This window comes from Chiloscyllium plagiosum, unplaced genomic scaffold, assembly GCF_037043375.1.
Source record: "Chiloscyllium plagiosum isolate Xiang-an unplaced genomic scaffold, Cpla_swu_hap1 HiC_scaffold_51, whole genome shotgun sequence".
Classification (NCBI taxonomy): domain Eukaryota; kingdom Metazoa; phylum Chordata; class Chondrichthyes; order Orectolobiformes; family Hemiscylliidae; genus Chiloscyllium; species Chiloscyllium plagiosum.
In genome coordinates this window covers 16,066,120-16,087,171 of record NW_028270189.1, presented here as the reverse complement: position 1 = coordinate 16,087,171, position 21,052 = coordinate 16,066,120, and the positions used below count along the sequence as shown (strand labels likewise).

General features: G+C 43.3%; 1 protein-coding gene across 1 annotated transcript in view; it reads left to right on the top strand.

The window, feature by feature from the left end:
• The first annotated feature begins 395 nt into the window (after positions 1 to 395).
• The window catches only part of LOC148135024 (putative G protein-coupled receptor 139), a 104,008-nt gene continuing 83,351 nt past the window's right edge, over positions 396 to 21,052 (top strand). The window contains exon 1 of the mRNA XM_087985239.1: positions 396 to 444. Within this exon, the coding sequence (XP_087841365.1) occupies positions 396 to 444 (49 nt within the window). The remainder of the gene's footprint in view (positions 445 to 21,052) is intronic.

Genomic DNA, 21,052 nt, shown 5'->3' with positions numbered 1-21,052 from the left:
TGCAGTAGTGAGAGTGGTGGAGCATGAGCCTTGTTCGGGGGCCGGTGCTATAACAGATATACAGTGAGTGTGAGGAAGCAGAGAGAATACGGTGACCCTTATCCTGACAGAGCGGGGAAGGTTATTGATGCTTGTTCTGTATTGCTGGACATTTCCTCAGACCGCACACTGCACTGAGCTGGGTGAGGAGTTCAGACCATGCTTGGTGGGTCTGTTGGTGTGAACCCTCTGGGAAGAGAATGGTCCCCCTCTGTACTAGCCCATCTACCAGGACCTCTGTGCCCCCGTTGACAATCCGTGGTGTAATTTCCACTTAGCTGCCATGCTCGAGGTAAACTGTGCAGGGCAGACCTGAATTGAGAAAGCACAACCGTGTACCCATTGGCCTTTTTAAGATGGCACAAGTGCCAGGCATCACAGAATATCCGGGGCCTCCCGGCGATGGTGAGTACCTCCAGTCATGATGGGTTGGAGAATCGGGATGGCATTGTATGAGGGGGACACTATGGAGTGGGGTGGGTAGTTAATGAAGTGAGTTTGGTAAGATACCACCAGGAAACTAGCTCGGCCTTGTGCAGACAATCCCTCTGTCACACTTAATGAAAATGTAACTGCGACAGTTTTTTTGTCAGATTCAGTCCAGTGAGGCAAAGACCCTGCTGTCCTCACTCCCAGTTACAAAGCTGCAGAACCAAATGCTCATCCAAAACTCTGCATCGCCTGAACTCACAGCAATATCCCTTTCACTCATAATTCTTCGAAATACTTACCCATGTTGCAGGATACGATCGAAATGTCTTCATTTCAGCATTCTGAAACCTGTGAACATATCCTTGCATGACATTTTTTCTCAGTCTCCCCCCGACCCTGTCTCCACCCCAAAACACACTCATTTACAGTCATACTGCACGAGACTGCCAGTGTAACTGGTCATTTGGTCCAGCTGGTCCATGATAACCAAAATGTCAATCAACACTCACCCCATTTCCCTGCCTGTGCTCTGTATCCCTCGAATCCTTTCCTATCTGTGTATTTATCCAAATGCCTTTTCAATGTTGTTATTGTACCCACCTCAATCACTTCCACTGGCTGCTCAGTCCATATGCGTACCACACTCTGTGTAAAAAGGTTGCCCCTCAGTTTCTTTTTTCTATTTTTTATCCTTTCCAATCATTAATGGATGTCCGCTAGTCCTTGATTCCCCATCCTTGGAAAAAAATTTGAAGTATTCACCACATGCACGCCTCTCATGATTTTATAAGAGCTACACTTCTATAAGAATTCCCTCAGTTTCCTATGCTGTAAAGAAATAAGTTCTAACGTGTCCAACCTCTGCCTATAACTTTGAGCCTTTAGCCCAGGAAACATCTTTCGAAATTTTTTCCACGCTCTTTCTAGTTCAATGATATCCTTTCGAAAGCAAGGTGAACGAAACTGAACACAATACTCCAACTGCAGCCTTACCAACATCCTGTTCAACTGCAACATAACGTCCCAACGTCAATACGCAATGTGCTGATGAAGACCACTTAGCCAACAACCTTCTTCATTGTCCTGCGTACTTGTGACTCAAATTTCAGACAACCGTGCACCTGATCTCCAACGTCCTTTTGTTCCACTACACTCCTTAAGGGTCTCAAATTCATCATTGAAATCCTACTTCGATTTAACTTTCCAAAATGCAAGACGCCACACTTCTGTGTATTAAACTCAAATTGCTATTTCTGAGCCTACTTCCTCAGCATACCAAGGTACTGCTGCAATTTCTGATAATGTTTCTCATTGTAAATGATGCCTCCTAATTTAGAGTCATCTGCAAACTTACTAACCTTGCGTTGTGCACTCTGGTCCAAATCATTGGTATAAGATAACGAACAGCAATGGACCCAGAACCGACCACTGAGGCACTCCACTAATCACAGGCCTCCAGTCTGACAAGCATACCTCCACCATAGCCATTTGCTTCATGACGTCAAGCCAACTGTGTCACCAGTTTGCAGGTTTAAATTGGCGTCCATGCCATCTAACCTTCCAGAGCGACCTACCATGTGGAACCTTATCAAAGGCCATACTGAAATCCATATGGACTATGTCCACCACCCTGCACTTGTCAGCGTTCCTGGTCACTTCCTCAAAAATCTCTAACAAAATTTGTAAGGCATGATCCACCACGCACAAAGCTATGCTGACTGCTCCAAGTCAAACTCTGTCTTTCCAAATGCATGCATATCTTATTTCTCAGAAGCTTCTCAAGCGGTTTACTGAAAACAGATGCGAAGCCTACTTGTCTATCTTTCCCAGGCTTTTCTTTGCAACCCTTCTTCAATAAGTATTACAGTAGTATTACAGTGGTGGAAAGGACGATGGATGAGGACTTGCCATCTGAGGTAGTTTGGGCTGAGGTTCGGAATAGGAAAGGTGAGGTCACCCTGTTAGGAGTCTTTTACAGGCCTCCCAATAGTCCTAGAAACGTAGAAGAAAGGATAGGGAAGGTGATTCAGGAGATGAGTGACAGTAATAGGGTGGTGGTTATGGGGGACTTTAACTTTCCTGATATTGATTGGGAAAGCTATAGCTCAAGTTCGTTAGATGGGTCAGTGTTTGTTCAATGTGTGCAGGAGAGTTTCCTGACACAATATGTAGACAGGCCAACAAGAGGTGAGGCCAGACTGGATTTGGTTCTGGGTAACGAACCAGGCCAGGTGTTAGAATTAGAGGTAGGTGAGCACTTTGGGGATAGTGACCATAATTCGGTGATTTTTACTCTCGTGATGGAGAGGGATAAGTGTGTACTACAGGGCAAGAGTTATAGCTGGGGTCAGGGAAATTATGATGCGGTGAGGCATGACTTAGGATGTGTGGCTTGGAAAAGTAGACTCCAAGGCAAGAGTGTAAATGATATGTGGAGCTTGTTCAAGGAGCAACTATTGAGTGTCCTTGATAATTATGTACCTGTCAGGCAGGGAGGAAGGGTCGTGCGAGGGAGCCGTGGTTTAATAAGGAATTGGAATCCCTTGTTAAATGGAAGAGGGCGGCCTATCTCAAGATGAGACGTGAAGGTTCAATTGGGGCGATTGAGAGTTATAGGGTAGCCAGGAAGGACCTGAAGAGAGAGCTAAGAGCAGCAAGGAGGGGACATGAAAGGTCCTTAGTCGGTAGGATTAGGGAAAACCCTAAGACTTTCTATAGGTATGTTAGGAATAAAAGAATGACTAGGGTAGGAATAGGTCCAGTCAAGGATAGTAGTGGGAAGTTGCGTGTGGAGGCGGAAGAGATTGGGGAGACACTGAATGAATACTTTTCTTCAGTATTTACTCAGGAACAGGGCATTGTCGTCGATGTGAATACTGAGTCACAAATAAGTAGAATGGATGGCTTTGAGGTATGTAGAGAAGAGGTGTTGGAAATCCTGGAAAAGGTGAAAATAGATAAGTCCCCTGGGCCTGATGGCATTTATCCTAGGATTCTCTGGGAAGCAAGGGAGGAGATTGCAGAGCCATTGGCCTTGATTTTTATGTCCTCTTTGTCTACAGGAGTAGTGCCAGAAGACGGGAGGATAGCAAATGTGGTTCCCTTGTTCAAAAAGGGGAGTCGGGATAACCCTAGTAACTATAGGCCGGTGAGTCTCACTTCTGTTGTGGGCAAAGTCTTAGAGAGAATTGTAAGGGATAGGATTTATGCACATCTGGATAGGAATAATGTGATCAAGGATAGTCAGCATGGTTTTGTGAAGGGCAGGTCGTGCCTCACAAACCTTATTGAATTCTTTGAAAAGGTGACGAAGGAGGTTGATGAGGGGAAAGCGGTAGATGTGGTATATATGGATTTTAGTAAGGCGTTTGATAAGGTTCCCCATGGTAGGCTACTGCAGAAAATACGGAGATATGGCATTGAGGGTGAGTTGGAGGTTTGGATTAGGAATTGGCTGGATGGAAGAAGACAGAGGGTAGTAGTTGATGGCAAAGTGTCTTCATGGAGTGCCGTCACTAGCGGTGTTCCGCAAGGATCTGTTTTGGGACCATTGTGTTTGTCATTTTTATAAATGACCTGGAAGAGGGGTTAGAAGGTTGGGTGAGCAAGTTTGCGGATGATACGAAAGTCGGAGGAGTTGTTGACAGTGAGGAAGGATGTGGCAGGTTACAGCAGGATATAGAGAAGCTGCAGAGCTGGGCAGAAAGGTGGCAAATGGAATTCAATGTAGCTAAATGTGAGGTGATTCACTTTGGGAAGAATAACAAAAAGATGGGGTACTGGGCTAATGGTCGGATACTTGGTAGTGTGGATGAGCAGAGGGATCTTGGTGTCCATGTACAGAGATCTCTGAAAGTTGCCACCCAGGTAAATAGTGCGGTGAGGAAGGCATATGGCGTACTGGCTTTTATTGGTAGAGGAATTGAGTTCCGGAGTCCTGAGGTCATGATGCAGTTGTATAAAACTCTGGTGCGGCCGCATCTGGAATATTGTGTGCAGTTTTGGTCGCCATACTATAGGAAGGATGTGGAGGCACTGGAACGGGTGCAGAGGAGGTTTACCAGGATGTTGCCTGGTATGGAAGGAAGATCGTATGAGGATAGACTGAGACACTTGGGGCTGTTTTCATTAGAGAAAAGAAGGTTTAGGGGTGACTTGATTGAGGTGTACAAGATGATTAGGGGGTTAGATAGGGTTGACAGTGTGAACCTTTTCCCGCGTATGGAGTCGGGTATTACAAGGGGGCATAGCTTTAAATTAAGGGGGGGGGTAGATATAGGACTGAAGTTAGGGGTAGGTTCTTCACTCAGCGAGTCGTAAGTTCATGGAATGCCCTGCCAGCAGCAGTGGTGGACTCTCCCTCTTTATGGGCATTTAAGCGGGCATTGGATAGGTATATGGAGGATAGTGGGTTAGTATAGGTTAGGTGGGCTTGGATCGGCGCAACATCGAGGGCCAAAGGGCCTGTACTGCGCTGTATTCTTCTATGTTCTATGTTCTAATAAGGGCACATTTGTTACCGCCCAGTCTTCCGGGTCCTTGGCCCCTGAACTGTCTTCTCTCGCCTCTTGCAGTGCTCTTGGATATATCTGGTCAGGACCAAGAGATTTGTCTGACTTTATGATTTCTAATATGTCCATCAGCACCTCTGCTGTGATATGGACTTTACCAAGATATCACAACTAACCTCCCAAAGGTCACAGGTCTTCATGTCTTTCTTCATGATAAACACAGAGGAGAAAATGAGGACCTCATCCATCTCTTGAGGTTTTACATATGCGTGCCAATTTTGGATTTAAAGGCGTCCTATTCTCTCTCTGGTTGTTCTTTTTCTTTACTATAATGAATTTGGATTCACCCTAATCTGCTCAGCCAAGGCTATCTCATACCCCACTTTAGCCCTGCTGATTTCCTTCTTCAGTAAACTCCTGTATCCCCTGTGTACCTCCAGGGATTCCCTTGGTCCCAGCTGCCTGAGCCACGCCTCCTTTTTTTCTGGTCAGAGCCTCAATATTTCTTGTTATCCAGGGTTCTCTCTTCCAGCCTCACTTTCCCTTCATCCTCACAGGAACATATAGGAACATGTCTCACTTTTGAAGCCCTCCCACTTTCCCGGGATCCTTTTACCTTGAAACAAACTACTCCAATCATCCCCTGCAATCCCCTGTCTAATTCCAACAAAATACGCCTTTCCCCTATTTAGAACTTGATTCTGTGGACCAATTTTGTCCCAACCATTACTATTTTAAAACTAATACCGCTCTAGTCACTCTTCCCAAAATGCTCGCCCACTTTACCTCTGTCACCTATGCGACCTTATTTCCCAACAGTAGGTCGAGTTTGTCCCTTTCCCAATAGGAACCTCTCTATATTGCTTGTGGAAGCTTTCCTGAACACACTTAAGAAATTACGTTCCATCTAAGTTCCTAACCCTCTGGAAGGGTTTAATAGGAAAATTTTAATAGGAAAATTAAAATCACCTATTATGACAACCCTATTGCTCCTGCAAGTCTCACCAATCTCCCTGAATATTTGTTCCTCTTGTTCCTTTGATTATTTGGAGGCTTATAGTGCAACCACGATCACATCACCATCCCCCTCTTACTTCTTTGCACCGTTCACATAACCTCATTGGATATTATCTCAGTTATTTCAACTTTAAATACTAGAGTGATATGCGCCTTAATCAGAACTATTGGTATTTAAATTGTTTCCATTTATATCTCTTCCTCACATTGATTTTCACATTTGCAGCACCCCTTGTCAAGGTACAGTGCAGATATGGAGCTAGAAATGGATGGGAACTGCACATTCTGTCACTTCCAGCATTGGTTACTTGTTTCTGCACACTGGGCAGTGATCTAACACAGTGTTATCGAACAATGCAACAGCCTGGGTTTGGATATGAATGAACCAGTTCGGACTGCACAGCTCCCCACACCGAACATTTAGTCCAGGATTATAGAACATTTAGTCCAGCAAGGAGGGGACATGAAAGGTCCTTAGTCGGTAGGATTAGGGAAAACCCTAAGGCTTTCAATAGCTCTGTTAGGAATAAAAGAATGACTAGGGTAGGAATAGGTCCAGTCAAGGATAGTAGTGGAAAGTTGCGTGTGGAGGCGGAAGAGATTGGGGAGACACTGAATGAATACTTTTCTTCAGTATTTACTCAGGAACAGGGCATTGTCGTCGATGTGAATACTGAGTCACAAATAAGTAGAATGGATTGCTTTGAGATATGTAGAGAAGAGGTGTTGGAAATCCTGGAAAAGGTGAAAATAGATAAGTCCCCTGGGCCTGATGGCATTTATCCTAGGATTCTCTGGGAAGCAAGGGAGGAGATTGCAGAGCCATTGGCCTTGATTTTTATGTCCTCTTTGTCTACAGGAGTAGTGCCAGAAGACTGTAGGATAGCAAATGTGGTTCCCTTGTTCAAAAAGGGGAGTAGGGATAACCCTAGTAACTATAGGCCGGTGAGTCTCACTTCTGTTGTGGGCAAAGTCTTAGAGAGAATTGTAAGGGATAGGATTTATGCACATCTGGATAGGAATAATGTGATCAAGGATAGTCAGCATGGTTTTGTGAAGGGCAGGTCGTGCCTCACAAACCTTATTGAATTCTTTGAAAAGGTGACGAAGGAGGTTGATGAGGGGAAAGTGGTAGATGTGGTATATATGGATTTTAGTACTCGTTTGATAAGGTTCCCCATGGTAGGCTACTGCAGAAAATACGGAGATATGGCATTGAGGGTGAGTTGGAGGTTTGGATTAGGAATTGGCTGGATGGAAGAAGACAGAAGGTAGTAGTTGATGGCAAAGTGTCTTCATGGAGTGCCGTCTCTAGCGGTGTTCCGCAAGGATCTGTTTTGGGACCATTGTTGTTTGTCATTTTTATAAATGACCTGGAAGAGGGGTTAGAAGGTTGGGTGAGCAAGTTTGCGGATGATACGAAAGTCGGAGGAGTTGTTGACAGTGAGGAAGGATGTGGCAGGTTACAGCAGGATATAGAGAAGCTGCAGAGCTGGGCAGAAAGGTGGCAAATGGAATTCAATGTAGCTAAGTGTGAGGTGTTTCACTTTGGGAAGAATAACAAAAAGATGGGGTACTGGGCTAATGGTCGGATACTTGGTAGTGTGGATGAGCAGAGGGATCTTGGTGTCCAAGTACAGAGATCTCTGAAAGTTGCCACCCAGGTAAATAGTGCGGTGAGGAAGGCATATGGCGTACTGGCTTTTATTGGTAGAGGAATTGAGTTCCGGAGTCCTGAGGTCATGATGCAGTTGTATAAGACTCTGGTGCGGCCGCATCTGGAATATTGTGTGCAGTTTTGGTCGCCATACTATAGGAAGGATATGGAGACACTGGAACGGGTGCAGAGGAGGTTTACCAGGATGTTGCCTGGTATGGAAGGAAGATCGTATGAGGAAAGACTGAGACACTTGGGGCTGTTTTCATTAGAGAAAAGAAGGTTTAGGGGTGACTTGATTGAGGTGTACAAGATGATTAGGGGGTTAGATAGGTTTGACAGTGTGAACCTTTTCCCGCGTATGGAGTCGGGTATTACAAGGGGGCATAGCTTTAAATTAAGGGGGGGTAGATATAGGACTGAAGTTAGGGGTAGGTTCTTCACTCAGCGAGTCGTAAGTTCATGGAATGCCCTGCCAGTAGCAGTGGTGGACTCTCCCTCTTTATGGGCATTTAAGCGGGCATTGGATAGGTATATGGAGGATAGTGGGTTAGTATAGGTTAGGTGGGCTTGGATCGGCGCAACATTGAGGGCCAAAGGGCCTGTACTGCGCTGTATTCTTCTATGTTCTATGTTCTAGATCAAGCATTGGTGTGGGCTGCATAGTGTTTCACTCTGGACATTGCTGGGTTGCATACAGCTGTACACGAGCCGGATCGACACAGTGCTCCATCCTGAATATGTCATGGATGGGCTGGTTATGCGAGTTGGATTGTGAATGTGAGAGTACGAAACATCTGACAATACCTTTACGTTGTGTTTTCATTCTTGTCATTGGACCCCTCAAATCCTGACTCATCCGGTTAGACCCATCCTTCTGGATGAGTCATGGTGAGTGTTGTTGCAGCATCTGAGTCTGCAACATGACCAAGAAACGGAGCAGAGGCTGCAGAGAGGGGCGTCTCCGTAAAATGGAATGAGGGAATCACAATCAGATCAGCCGTGGTCTTAGTGAATGTTGGGCCAGGATTGAATGGACCACTAATGCAACCTATTCATATATTTCTATTTGTTCCAAGCAAACTCCCCTTCTCTCCCAGTGTCCCATACTGGAGGGGAGTGAGTCACATCCTGCTGTCCTTGCACAACAGGATGCTGGGGCCTCACTAACCTCATATTTCCCTGTACCCTAGTTTCGAGCTCTGAGTGACTCCCTCCTGTCCCTGTGTCACAGTCTCAAGCAGTTGAATGACTGCATCCTGTTCCTGTGTCCCAATCTTGAGTAGCTGTGTGACTGCCTCCTGATCCATGGTTTGCGAAAATAGACGTCCTCTTCCTGCTACTGACTAACAGGTTCCAATAGCTCTGCACTCACCTGCTGCTCCTGTGGAATGGAGTTGAGGGCCTGAATGGCCTCTTCACATTCCTTACAGCTTCTCTTGACTAAAAGCCTTTCTCCTGTTTTTGTAAAACACCGTCAAAATTTGAATGATGTATTTTTGTATTTTACTCTCAGCAATTGAACAAACAAGCTGACTGACAGAATTCAGAAGCTGAATAGCCTCCTCCTGTTCCTGTGTTATACACTCAAGAGGCAATAGAGTCTCAGAGATGTACAGCACGGACAAATACATTTCGGTCTGGTCGTCCGTACCAATCAAATATACTAGATAAATCTCGTCCCGCTTGCCAGCACTTGGCCCATCTCCCTCTAAACACTTCCCATGCATGTATCCATCCAATTTCCTTTTAAATGGTGTACTTCTACCTGCCTCCACCACCTCTTTTTAGCTGTTCAATCCATACACACAGTAGTCTCTGTGTGAAAATGTTGTCCCTCATGTTCCTTTTTAAATCTTTCTCCTCTCACCTTAAACCTTTGTCTTCTAATTTTGGACTTGCCTATCCTGGGTAAAAGACGTTGACTGTTTACCTTATCTATGCCCCTCATGCTTTTATAAACGTCTTTAAGGTCACCCCTCAGCCTCAACGCTTGAAAATCGTCACAGCCTATTCAAACTCTCCCTGTAACTCTAACCATCCAACACCTGCAACATTATTTTAAGTCACTTCTGCACCCTTTCAGATTTCACAACATCTTTCCGACAGCAGGGAGACCAGCATTAAAGGCAGTATTACAAAAGTGGCCAAACCAATGTCCTGTACAGATGTAACATGTAGTGAAAATGTTTAGACTCAAAGCACGGACCAAAAAGGGAAGATCACCAAGTGCCTTTTTTCACGGCGCTATCTACCTGTAACGGCAGTGTCAAGGAACGAAGAACCTGCACCACAAGATGACACAGCAGCTCACTGACTAGCATTGCTGCTTCAGAGCGCAGCAATCTGGGTTTAATTCCATCCTTGATTGGCTGTGTGGAGTTTGCACATCCACCCTATGTCTGCATGAGTTTCCTCCGGATGTTAAGTTTTCCTCTGACAGTATAAAGATATACAGGTAAGGGTAGGTTGGCCATGCTAGATTGCGTGAAGTACCCAGGGATGTGTAGACGAGGTGGATCAGCCATGGGAAATGCAAGCTCAGAGGGATAGGGTCGGGGGTGTCCAGTGGTATACTGTTTAGAGGTTCGGTGTGGCCTCGATGGGCCGAAAAGCCTATTTCCTAACTGTAGGAATTCGATAATTTCGATGGAGTTCTTCTTGATTGGCAGCTTTCGTCATAACCCTACCTATATGTCTTGCCTTGATTTGTCTTGCCAAAATGTAATAGTTCACATTTAACTAAAATAAACTCCATCTACCACTCCTCGGCTCACCTAAGCAAAGTTCCGTTATAGTCTGAGAGATCATTCTTCACTGTCGACTACACCACCAAATTTGGTATTATCTACAAACTTACTGACCATACTTCATATACTCAAATGCAAATGATTGTATAAGTGACAAAGGGCAGTGGACCCATTAATGATCTTTGCGGCACGCCACTGGTCACAGGCCTCCAAGTTTAAAGAACAAATGTCCACTGTCACTCCCTGTTTCCAATATTCAAGAAAATTTTGGATCTAACAGGCGAGCTCTCCCTGGATTCCAGGCAGTCTGACCTTGCTAACCAGTCTACCATGCAGAACATTTTGCTTTTCTTACTGAATTCCATAAAGACAACATCCACTGTCCTGCCTTCATCAATCATCTTCATCACTTCCTCAAAAAATTCCACCAAGTCAGTGGGATGTGATCTACAAAGCCCTCTTCAGTCCATGTCTTTCCAAATGCATATCGATCTTTTTCCTCGAAATCCCCTCCAACGATTTCGTCACCATTGACGTCAGGCTGATCGATCTATGGTTACCTGTTTTTCCCTTACTTTCTTAAATAATAACACTATGTTAGCAGCCCTCTAGTCTTTTGATGCCTCACCTGTGGAAATCAATGTTACAAATATATCAGCAAAATGCTGAGCAATCTATCTTCTATCTTCTCACAAATATGTGGGAAGCAACTGATCAGGTCCCAGAGATTTGTTCACCTTTATGTGTTTTAAAATGTCCACCACGTCCTTGTAATATAGACACTTTCAAGGTAACACTATATATTTCTTCATTCTCTCGCTCTTGTAACCTCCTCCACATTAAATACTGAGGACAAATACTTGTTTTGTATCCCTCCAATCTCCTGTGGTTCCATACATAGGTAGCCTTACTGATCTTAAAGGGGCCCTATTCTCTCCCTAGTTAATCTTTTCACATTAAAGGATTTGTATAATTTCTTCAATGCCTCGTTAACCGTATTTCTAAAGCCATCCCTTGTCCACATTTTTCTGGCCTGATATCCCCATTGACTGTACACTTGCTGCCCTTACACACCTCTCCGGATTCACTTGATCTCAGCTCTGTTTATCTGACATATGCCTCCTTCCTTACCTTGATCAGACCATCAATATATCTAGACATCCAGCACTCCCCGCACCCACCAGCCTTGATCCTCTCACTAATGGGAACACGTTGGCTCTGGACTCACTGAAACCAAGTTTTGATGGCCTTGCGTTTTCCAACCATCCCTTTACCTGTGAATAGGGTATTCCAATCAGCCTTTCACAGGGCTCGCCTCCCTCTTTCAAAGTTGGCCGTATTCAAAGTTAGAACCTTAATGTTTACATCAGGTCTTTCCTATTCCAAAACTAATTTAAAACTAATATTTATGCGTAACAGACTTGAAAGTTACATTTACACTTCCTGCCCCTCTATAACAGGGTCGAGAGGCTGAATGGGCTCCTCGTGGCCCTCTGTAATAGACTGGAAAGCATGAATGGCCTCCTCCTGTCTTTGTATAACAGACCCGAGACATTAAATGACGCAGCAACCCGTGGATTATGAGCAGCCATTAAACTGTATCTGATGGAGGTCCATCCCTTCTCAGTTACAGAAACACAAACAACACAATGTACTCCAGGTGCCCTCTCAGTAACACCTCATACAGCTGCAGCGACACATCTCTTCGTTTTGAATGATTCTGTCGGCAAAATGTGCCAATATTTTAGATTTCCATCTTTTCAAGTAGCAACAGGCTAATATGGGCTGAATGGCCTTCTCGTATCCATTTGTAAGAGGCCCATAGAGACAGAAATGCTTCGGCCTGTTGCTGAGCAGCAATCTCAATGCTCTGTCTCAAGGTAATAAAAGGATTTGATAACAGGGCACTTAAAACCAGGAGCAGCCTCATACTGGTCAATAAATATTATACTTTGGGGTAAGGTATCTAGAAACTTGCCTACCTGACTTCTTTTTATGCAACCGATCTGTTATTTTATAACTGCGTCCTTTCATAAACAGAGTGGAACATATATAGACCACTGCAGTGCCTTTTAATACTCTCATATACAAGTTTTAAAAAAAGATGCAAAACATTTTAAAATCTTTGGTCTATCCCTCAGCAACCCTCATCCATTCCTTCCAAACCCGGTAAATGTTCCCTTTTATAGTGATATGAAAAATGATGTGTGGAACTGGTTAACTGAGCCTGTTTGTTTAGTCATGATTTGGAGAATCCGGTGTTGGCCTGTGGTGTACAAAGTCAAAAATCACACAACACCAGGTTTTCATCCGACAGTTTTAATTGGAAGTACATTAGCTTTCAGAGCGTTGCCCTTCATCGGGTGATAGTGGAGGACACACTTGTAAGGCACAGAATTTATCGCAAAAATTTACAGTGTAATGTAACTGAAATTATACATTGAAAAATACCTTGATTGTTTGTTGAGTCTTTCATCTGTTCGAATATCATGATAGTTTCATTTCTTTCATGTGTCTACCACAAAACCATTTTCTTTTAAAGTTTCATTCTCAGGTTAGCAGTAACAACGAGTGTTAGTTAGACAATATTTTGAAGCTGTTAGCCTCTGTGTTCTCTGTCTATACCATAATCTTTAGATTGACTCTAATCTAAAAAGTAAGATAACAGAGTTTTACATGAATTCATGCAGCTTTTGAGTTCAGATTTCTACAGGAATGCATGCAGTTTTTGAGCAAAGTACAATGTAACTCTGCAAGTACAAATTCACCCCACAAAATATATGTTTGCATGTGGGTCTTTGTTTGTATGTGTGTGTTTGTCTTGGTTGGGGGTTGTGAGTGTGAGAGGGAGTGTATATGTGTGTGTAGTGATGTAGAGTGTCTGAAGTCTGTGAGGGGTGCATGTGTGAGTGTGGGAGTGTGAGTGTGTGTGTCTGGGGTGGGGGGACTTGAGTATCAGTGAGAGAGTGTATATGTGTGTGCATGAGTGTAGAGTGGTCTAAGTCTCTGAGCGGATGCCTGTGAGAGTGTGTGTGTCTGTAAGGTTGCGTGTGTGTCTGTGTGCGTGTCTGCGTATATATATGTCCGTACGTATGTGTGTGTATAGGAGTACGTGTGTGTGTGTGTGTGTGTGTATAATGCAATGGTGGTCACCTGCAATGTGACATGAACCCAAGGCCCCAGTTCAGGCCCTCCCTATGGGTACCGAAAGTTGTAATCAGCTTCTGCTCGGCCACTTTTCTATGCTGCCTGTCCTGAAATGCGCCTTGAAGGATGGTCACCAGAAGGTCCGAGGTTGAATGTGTGGGACCACTGAAGTGTTTCCCAACTGGGAGGGAACACTCCTGTCAGTTGATTGTTGTGCGGTGCCCATTCATCTGTTGTCGTAGCCTTGCTAATTTTCCCAGTGTTTGTTCAGTGACTGTGCTTAATGCCAATCTCCATGGATTCTAATTATCCCAGTGGAGTGTTTCCATCTTTTAATGATAAATGGGCGCCGTTAAATGTGGTATCCCATAACATGAGCGGGAACATCACAGACAGCACTGATAGGGAACAACAGACCCAGAGAGAGGGGGAGGAGAGATCAGTATCTGAGAACATTAGACTGGAATGTTCCAAACATGGATCAGAATCTGAGAACATTAGACTAGAATGTTCCAAAAATATATCATAATATGGGAACATTAGGCTGGCAAGTTCCAACAATAGACAGGAGTTTATACATTTATGTTTGGCGTCTTTCTGCATATTACTGGTTGTCATTATCTAGGCGGATCTATTACGCTCTTCTCATTATTCAAAACTTTTATTATCCTTTCCTAGCTATCGTTGGTGTTCCTGGTAAGTGTCAACGTCCAGATTTTTTTGTTCTAAAAACAGGTTGTGACTGTATTACTGTTCTTTTATATAGTCTACACTTCTTGTCACTATTATTTTCCTGTTGAAATTCTCATTCCAGATATTTACTCTACAGACCACTACTAAATACAGAAAGGAATGTGTTCAATGACTGTCTCCCTCTCTGAGCTGGCATTGTTACTCTCTATGTTGACCTATTCTGTTCCAGCGGAGAACTGCAATTTACTGTATCATTGCCTTTGTTATTTAAATATTAAGAGCATGGAGGTCACTCTCTACTGTTCTGGTTACAAACTCCACTTCCTTCCACTGTTTCCATCTCATCCCTGGCCAATATCTGCGACTGAAGCAGACAAGTCACAGCTGTGGGAGATCCCTTTGACCATGAGCTGATTCATGACACCATATCCTGACCATTTCTGACTTGAAATTCTCACCACCCCAGACTATATCTCACTGGTTTATTCCATCTGCTGTTTGAACCTTGAGCTATGAAGCCACAGTCTTAATGAAGCCAATAATCTGCTGCTGACGCTCCCGGCTTCAAACCTGCCGAAGCAAATCTGATTCGAACTCACACCAAACTCCCATCCGTCTGTCACTCATGTGCACGCAGATGTATATTGCTGGTTTTTTTCTGGCAATACCTTTATTTTGACATTCTCAAACTTTACCGTATCTGTCCATGAAACGTCTCTCGTTCTCTCTGTTGATTAACAAAAAGCCTGCCAGTTGTTCTTATTTAAAATAGTTTCCTCCATGTGCGTTCCTTCTCAAACAATGAGTTTTGCATTCAACCACGCCAATCGCGCGCAAACACACACTCCCTCAGTCTCTGATGAATACACACACAGCAGACCTTCTCATTGTCGACATTGTAGCAATTTGATGCGAGTATAGTTAGCATATGATAGTAAAGTTTGCAATACTCTTTATGCTGGACAGACAGTGCAGTTTACTGAGCAACACACTAGCATGGTCTGCACAGCTCTCCATGCTGGGCTGTCATCTTGTCCCAGTTTATGTTGTTTCTGGTGTTCTGTCAAGCAGATTCTGAATTTGATGTAACAAACCATTCCAGCTGATCTGACAATGCCTTTATTCAATGTTCTCATTCTTTTCAGTTTACTCTCGAAGATTCTCACTTTTCCAGTTAGTCCCACTGCCCTGTCTTTTTCCCCATATTTCCACAACATCTTTTCAGTTAATTAACTGTCTCTTTCTGTCTTTAATGTGAATCTTTCTGTCCCTCTGTTTCTTTCCCTGGCCTTTGTTTATGGTTCTCTAGTGTATCGAGTGCTGGCATTGTGCAGCTCAGAAACAGTGAAATGGTGTGTGTCAGGCTGTTGTTCACTTCCCGGTATGTCCCATGTGATGGTCCATGGACAGGGGTGTTTCAGAAGTTATGAGACACATCCTTGTAACTGTATTTGTCCCTCTCATGTGATCTTCCGATCGCTGAAACCCCTGAAGTAAAGGGCCAGGGATCTAAAGTGTGTGACAACGCTGTCACTTGAAAAAAAAGATTATTTTCTCCTTTCTTTAAATAAGAGATCTTAAAGGCCAAACTGCCTACTGAAAACGGCTCAAGTAAATGACTTACGACACTTTTAGAGTTTATAATAAATAGCAGTAACGACGGCCGAGTAACTTATCCCCAACTCCGACTCTCTCTGAAACCTGACTTGATGCTGTTTCCTCCTGAATTGGAGAACTGTATGCAAGTCTGAATGTATATCTGAATGTTCTATTTTTCCAAGAGATGTGTTGATGGGATGTTGGTATGTTGGAAGAGTTCATTTGTAGAAGGTACCGTATCCATTATTCGGTTATGGTTTCCAATAGTTAAATTATTCTAAATTCCTCTTCATTTTGTATTGATTTTCATTAGATTCTTTAAGTATGTTGTGTTTTGCTTAATGGTGAGTGGTTTAACTAGTAGCATCACATCTGGAACTCCCACTTCACATCTACCTTTAAAATAAGGAAAGTTTGGCATCCAGCTTCTTAAAATAGTTTGAGGCAGTCTGGTTGGTCTATTGCAAACTGGGGTCTCTTGTCTGGTTCTAAATCAATATTACCAAACTGGTTTAGAATTACAATCCCTACAGTCTGCAAACAAGCCATGCGACCCAACAAGTCCACACCAACCCTCCGAGAAGTAACCTACCCAGACCCATTCCATTACCGTATTATTCCACATTTACCCCAACTAAGGCACCTAACCCACACAACCCTGAAAACTTTGAACAACTAACAATGACCAATTTACCTGACATGCACATCTTTGGACTGTGGGAGAAAACCAGAGCATCCAGAATAAGCTCATGCAGACACTGAAAAGTATGCACCAAGAAACTATTGGGTTCAAAGGTCACGTATGGTAGTTGTTAGTGTCTTTGGTTCCGGATGTTGAATCCTGTTGGTTTAAAGACTGTTTTGTGTATAAAGATTCTTTCAGTCACTGAGAGTTCTCTGGGTGTGGAAGAAGTGAAGTTGGGGGTTTTACAAAAGGTAATGAAGACAAAGCTGTAGGAATTGACAGACAAGCTGGAGTTGGGGATGCGTTTGTCTGTGAGAAAATGAGAGATGATTACAGCTAAAGCTCAGCAATTACATTTGGTGGAAGCGCCATCAGAGTCTTTGGAAATGGCTAGAATTCAATTTCAAATGAGGCGCCTTGAACATGAGAAGGAATTGAAACAGTTTGAATTATGATGAAAAGTAGAAATAAAATAAAAGGAAATGAAGAAGAAAGAAAGAAAAGAGAGAAGAAAAGCAGAGAGATTCAACTTCAAAAGTTAGTGATTAGAGAGGAAAGTTGACATATAGGGTCGAGATGAAGGTAGACGATAGGCTGGATGAGGAGGATAGTGAGGATGAGCAACCCCATAGTAGCCAAAGGCTTGATGGGGATCTGTTTAAATACAGTCAGGCATTATCTAAATTTGATGAGAAGATTGGGGGAGCCTTTTTAATTTCAGTTGAGAAAGTGGCTAAACAAATGCAGTGCCCAGTGAACATGTGGATTTAGTTGATCCAAACAAAGCTGATAGGTATTTGCATCCCTATCGCAGGCAGTGTCTGAGGAGGAGGAGGTGAAGAAAGCCTTCTGAAGTGGATATGAGCTTGTGCCAGAAGCCGACAGACAGTGTTTCAGGATTCTAAAATAGCGTCCATGATTAAATGCACATTGAGTTTCAAAGAATCAAACAAAGTAATTTTGAAAGGTGGGGAAGGGTATTAAAAACAGAGCAAACCTATGACACTGTTAGAGAGATTCTTATTTTGGAGAAGTTCAACAATTCACTTCCTGCAGTCATGAGAACTCGTGTGGAAGGGCAGAGAGTTACAATGGCAAGATTAGAAGCTGAAATGGCTGATGATGATGATTGAGTTCCGAAATCAAAGGCTGGTTTCTGTGAGAGATGGAGAAGAATGTGCGAGATCTTCTTAAAACATATCCCTGTGAGAGTAAAGTTTATTGGCATAGGCCAGGAGTAGCAGTTAAAGGGGTTACAGCATTAAGAGGCAAAGAAGGACTATTAGAGAGATGAGAAGTGCTCCATTACGTAATGTGTGGTTGGAGCGTCCAGTGGAAACATCAACAGATTTATTCCACAATGGGGAAGGAGGCCTTGAGCTTGGTGTTAGCGTTACAACGTTTCAGCATTTCAATTGCCAATAACATACCTGAGACAAATCTTTATCACTGATCGTGACCCCTTAAAGTTTTTTGGAGAATTTTAGGGAGAGAATCAAATCTGCCATTCAATTTGAACTTTTACAGTTGACAGGGCAAGAAAACCTAAGATTTGACACGTTGTGGAGACTTGGATGAAGAAAGACAAAGGCATTCTGTGGCAGGAGTAAAATGACTGAAATCGAATCTAGTTGTGAACATTTGTATGCTCAGAGTCAATGAAATATATATGCATTTCAGTCTACTAATAGAGGAAGGTGAGCAGGTCTAAAATTAATCCATTTTTGTATCTTGATGGATCATTTTATTAAAGCTGAGTTGTGAGTTTACTATCACTGTAAAGAGGTTATGTTCTCTTAGGTTGTTTTTGAAGGGATGTTATTAAGGCAGAGATGCAGAACTGCAGTCTGCACACAGTTTAAGTAAATAACTGAGGAGGCCTTTAGGTTTCATTAAATGGTGGTAACAATCGAAGGGCAGTGGCCAGCTCTCCCAGACCAGATTTTCTCGTTTTCTTTTTATGTGCAGTATTCAGAAGCTGTTGGAGATCCTCGAAGGGTTGGAAGTATCAATACATGATCCCCAGCTGCTTTTCTCTCTGGGATCTATGTTGATGTTGTTTCCCCCTGGATCAGAATACTGCAATGTAAGGATCTGTATTTGAGTATATCTTTGTGCCAAGCGGTGTAAACCAAGTAGGTACGGTATCTATTGTTTGTGCAAGTGTTCCAACATATAAGCTATCCCAAAATGTTCTTTTCTTTGATTGTATTTTAACTAAAGCATTTGAATAGATTATATTTTGCTTAATGTCGAGTGGTTTGACCAGTCACAACATATCTGGAACGCACACTTCACATCTATGTTTTAAATAAGGAGGTTTGGGTCTAAGCGGCCTTCTTAAAATACTTTGCGGGGATCTGGTCTGGTCCACAACACTTGCACAGAGGGGTTTCTGACTGACTCCTGTTATTGAAAATTTAGTGCAGGGGCTGGGGATGGTTTGCTGGAGGTTGTGCTGTGAGCTGCCTCAGACATTCAGGGAGACCTGAGGATTTGGTGACTCAAATCTGGATGGAGCATGGGGACTGTATTTACAGCATCTGAGCCTGCAACATGAACAACAAATGAAGCAGAGGCTGCAGAGAAGGCAAACTCCGAAACCACGGAGTGAGTGTGTGTGGGGAAAGGATCTGCTGTATCCACCCCAAGTATTCCAGGAATAGCTTCCCAAGCTACACGTAACCCAGGAGCAGAGAGTGAGGGGACCCTGACTGAAAAAGGAGCTGGTCACAGAGTGGTGTCACCTCCTTCAACACGACCTGCAGCTTCACACCAGGGGGAGGATGGTGCTGCCAGTGGCTGTGAGGGTCACTGTTTCATTCAGCTTCCATGATCCATAACTTTCCAGGCAGGACTAGGTAACATATCCATCATTTCCCAGTATCTCAACATCAAAGTCACCATTCGGTGATGGAGGATATATTTGGTGGATGAGGTAAATAGATTGTTTCTCCCAGAACAGGAAGCTGCCGGGTGTATCCAGTATAGTGGTATTCACGATGGTGTACATGGCATCTGCAGAATACCCATGTCAATGGGGAGAGGTAGAGGAACTGAAGGAGCTCTCTCTCTATTAATGTTACAGTGTGCCCATGCACAGTACATCATGTTGGTGAATACCCACTGTCCTGGCAGCAGTCACGGCCTCTTCATTCAGAAGCAGTCAGCCATTCCCATCGTCATCGGGTCTCCACGTAGAAAGAAATGAATATATCTTGGATAGTTGCAGAATGCACATTTCAAAACACCATCCCCACCACCAATCAACCACATTAAAGTATTCCATGTGTACGGAGAGCAATTGGGTCACTTGGAGTGTCTGGGAGCAGAGGATCAGGGATGGTGCAAAACCTGCCATGTCTGAACGGGTTTGAGTGAACCCCTTAGTACACAGTATCAATAAGTCCTAAAATCCCTCTCCATTTCAGTAACATACTGCTTTCCATTATTCCTGTAAATGAAATTACAGATTATATCATGTTAAATTCCACCTGCCAAACTATTATCTATTGCTTTTACCTCTCTGAATCTATTTGCAGACCCTCCACCCTCTCTTGATAATTTAATCTCTTGCTTACCACAGCGACATCACCAAACGCAGCATCTGTATGTCTGTTCCATCCTCCTGATCATTAATATAGATTGTAAATAGTTGAGAACCAAGTACTGGTCACTCTGTGACCTCACTGGTTACGTTCTGTCTAACTGATTGAGACTGGTTTATCCTGAGTGCCTGCTCCTGTATGATACACTCTCCTTCCCATTCCTGAGCAACACAGTGGAAGGATTGAAAAAGAACAAGGAGCATCTGTGAGGAATCCAACCCCTCGATGAGGCTGATGTCAACGCGGCCTCTTTTCCACTTTCCTGCTATCTCTCCATCCTAAAACTCTAGTCTCTTGTTGTAGATTGCGCCACATGAAAAAAAAAAATCCACTCCATATCTACACATTCAATGAATTTTAGCATTTTACAGGCCTCAATGAAATCTCCTTTCATTCTTATAAACTGGAGAGTATAGGCCTAAACTGCTCAATTTCTCTTCATAAGACAAACACTTCAAATATGGAATCAATCTAATGAAGTTCTTCTGAATTGCCTCCAATGGAAATACCTCATTCTGCAGAACACCCAAACTGTACTCCAGTTGCAGCCTCACTAATGCCTTGCATAGCTGCACCAACACCCCCTACCTTCCTACTCTATCCTTTTATAAATCACCACTGAAATTATGCTTGCATTTCTCATTATTTGCAGTATCCGCAGGCAGGTTCTCTGTGATATGCAAGCAGACACCCAGATCCCTCTGCACCTAAACACTTTGAAGTTTATCTCCAATTAGATAATAATTTGTCTTTCTATTATACTGGCCAACTTGAATAGCCCCATATTTATTCACTTTAATTTTCCATGCCAAATGTTGGCCCATTCACCCAACCTATCCATATAGTTTTAAAATCTCTTACATCAAATTCCGAAGTAATTTCCTACCAATGTTAGTGTCATCTGAAAATGTGGC